Source organism: Anoplopoma fimbria, chromosome 17 (assembly GCF_027596085.1).
Source record: "Anoplopoma fimbria isolate UVic2021 breed Golden Eagle Sablefish chromosome 17, Afim_UVic_2022, whole genome shotgun sequence".
Taxonomy (NCBI): domain Eukaryota; kingdom Metazoa; phylum Chordata; class Actinopteri; order Perciformes; family Anoplopomatidae; genus Anoplopoma; species Anoplopoma fimbria.
The window spans coordinates 27,796,655-27,799,380 of record NC_072465.1 but is presented as its reverse complement, the minus strand read 5'-3'; the positions used below and the strand labels follow the sequence as shown (position 1 = coordinate 27,799,380).

Below are 2,726 nucleotides of genomic sequence, written 5' to 3'. Positions count from 1 at the left end.
AACTTGTTTATCTGTTCATGTTGAGACAAGGTCCATAAATATAAAGACATGTGGCTGACACCCACTGCTATTATTATTATTATTATTATTAGTCACATTACTATTCCCTATTTCATAATTATAATTCTACTATAATAATTGCTGCTGTTATTATACAGTACCAGTCAAAAGTCTGGACACACCTTCTCATTCAACTACTTTGAAGAATCTAAAATATAAAACATATTCTGGTTCGTTGAGCATTTGTTTGTTTACCACATAAATGTGTTCCTTCATAGTTGGGATGTCTTCAATATTAATCTACAATGTAGAAAAAAAATAAAGAAAAACCATTGAATGAGAAGGTGTGTCCAAACTTTTGACTGGTACTGTTAGTAGTCTTCATTTTTTTTTTTTTTTTTTCCTTCGTTACTCTGCTTACTACTCTTATTATATGAATCATTTATGTCTTTTACATTGAATGTGTTGTATCTGTTATGTTGTTCATTCTGTACACATGACATCTATTGCATTCTGTCCATCCTGGGAGAAGGATCCCTCCTCTGTAATCCCTCCCTGTTAAAGGGGTTTGTTTAGGGGAGTTTTTCCTGAGCCGATGTGAGGGTCTAAGGACAGAGGATGTCGCATGTTTACAGATTGTAAAGCCCCACTGAATTGAATTGAATGGATGCAACATTATAACTGTATGTTTCTGTGTGTCTCCAGGCTGCAGCAGGAACTCATGACTCTGATGGTGAGTTTATATCTAATACATATGCTTCAGAGTGGTCTTTTTCTCTGATGATGCAGCAATGACCTCACGTGACCTCTCTCTTTTTCTCTGTGTTGTCGATGCAGATGTCAGGCGATAAAGGGATCTCTGCGTTTCCAGAATCAGATAATCTCTTCAAATGGATCGGGACCATCGACGGAGCTCAGGCGACGGTATGTACACACAGACAGAGAGCAGTGATTGGTTGATGACATCATGTGACATCAGAGCTCCACTGTTACTTGATGCCGGACCAGATCGATTCATGCGCGACTCGTGACATTGCCAGAATCAAGCTGTAGTGAGAGGTGACACTTTTTTTATACCTCTTTTTAATTAAAGTTTCTGTTTACCTGTATGTTTCTCAGGTGTACGAGGGTCTCAGGTACCGGTTGTCTCTGGAGTTTCCTGCTGGTTACCCCTATCAGGCTCCTCGTGTGAAGTTCATCACTTCCTGTTTTCATCCCAACGTGGACGAACAAGGTTTCATCTGTCTCGACATCCTGAAGGACAAATGGTCGGCGCTCTACGACGTCCGCTCCATCCTGCTGTCCATCCAGAGCCTGCTGGGAGGTAACTGATGTCTCGCTCTTGTCCTGACTTTGACAGCAATATTTAAATATCACTAATGCAAGAAACATTAAAATTGTATTAATTTTGGACCCATGCTTGCGACGTTTTGCAGCAACACGGAAGCCATTTCTGTCGAGCCATGTAAACGTGTTGCTGTTTATTTATGTAAATAACACGCTGCTGTTTGTTTCAGAACCAAACAACGAGAGTCCGTTGAACACAACTGCTGCTGAACTCTGGGACGACCAAGAAGGTGAGAGGCTGCTGTTGCGTTTACTGAAATCATGTCTTAATGCTGTCGCGTTCGCTGGCGTCGTCTAAAGGCTGCTGCAGGGACGCCTTTTTGTACTGGACAAACGTAATAAAAACTTCCTGGTCCATCACTTTATGACGGACGTTTCTTTCCATAGACTTGCGTTGGAAAAGAGGTGTCTGTAAAATCAGCAGATAGGATTTCTTTGCGGTTAATCAAGTGCCCAGTATCAATCATTTTTTGAGATAAGCTGTCACTTGCCACAGAAGTAGATAAGAGCTGTTTGCAGGTGGAGGAGGAATCGGAAAGTGTGAAAGCCGAACAGCTTGCAGTTGGCTTTTCTCGTATCAAACGTGTAAAATGGGAAGTAGCTGAGGAAGTGGATTCAATATAAATCCCACTATTAATAGTGTAGAGATCGTCTGACATTATCGCTATACATCAAAAAGTGTGATTACATTTCGTCGCTGTATAGACTACTGTGCTTAACAGATCACATAATTCTGCAAGCAACATTGTCACTTTCAGTTTGAAGAGATGACAGATAAAGCGATGACAATCAAACAAGACCAAGTATTAATAATTCCTCATAATTGAGTGTTCGAATAATGATTAATAACGACAAAGGCAGTTGCAATGTAAAGCTTTTGCATCAGCAAAGGGTAAAAACCCCAATGAGCGCTCGGCTCGATATACTGACAGTTCGTTTCCTATCTAGCTTTCTTCACCTCTCGGGGCTGCGAGCGTCTTTTGTGCTGTGACATTTCCAGGTTTCACGCACAAACTCAAACTAGTTTCAAAATGCAGAAAATAGAAGTCAAATATTTGGGCTTCCATAATCAGTTCTGTCATCACTAATTATTGAGAGCTGATGGGCTGATTGATCAGTTTTAAACTGCACTGTATTGTCTCCAGAACGCACCAGTGGTTTTACTGTACAACAGATCTGAGGTCAGGGCCTGATGGGAGATGTATTTCTAACAGCTGTTTTGTCTCTTTCAGCCTTTAAAACTCATGTACATTCGACCTTCCAGAATTGAGGCAACTCCACGTTTTATTCTTCTTCTTCTTCTGTCTATTTGCCCTCTGTGTTTGTAAAATATTTTTATGTTTGTCCATCTTGCTGTATCAATAAAGTTCTTAATTCAA

The 2,726-nt window shown here is 40.4% G+C and overlaps 1 protein-coding gene across 2 annotated transcripts in view; it reads left to right on the top strand.

Moving 5' to 3' along the window:
• The window catches only part of ube2c (ubiquitin-conjugating enzyme E2C), a 3,916-nt gene extending 1,190 nt beyond the window's left edge, over window positions 1-2,726 (top strand). For both annotated transcript variants that reach the window (XM_054617074.1, XM_054617075.1), the window contains exons 3-7: window positions 706-733; window positions 838-924; window positions 1,120-1,324; window positions 1,518-1,577; window positions 2,580-2,726. In XM_054617074.1, the coding sequence (XP_054473049.1) occupies window positions 706-733; window positions 838-924; window positions 1,120-1,324; window positions 1,518-1,577; window positions 2,580-2,617 (418 nt within the window). In that variant the 3' untranslated portion in view covers window positions 2,618-2,726. The remainder of the gene's footprint in view (window positions 1-705; window positions 734-837; window positions 925-1,119; window positions 1,325-1,517; window positions 1,578-2,579) is intronic.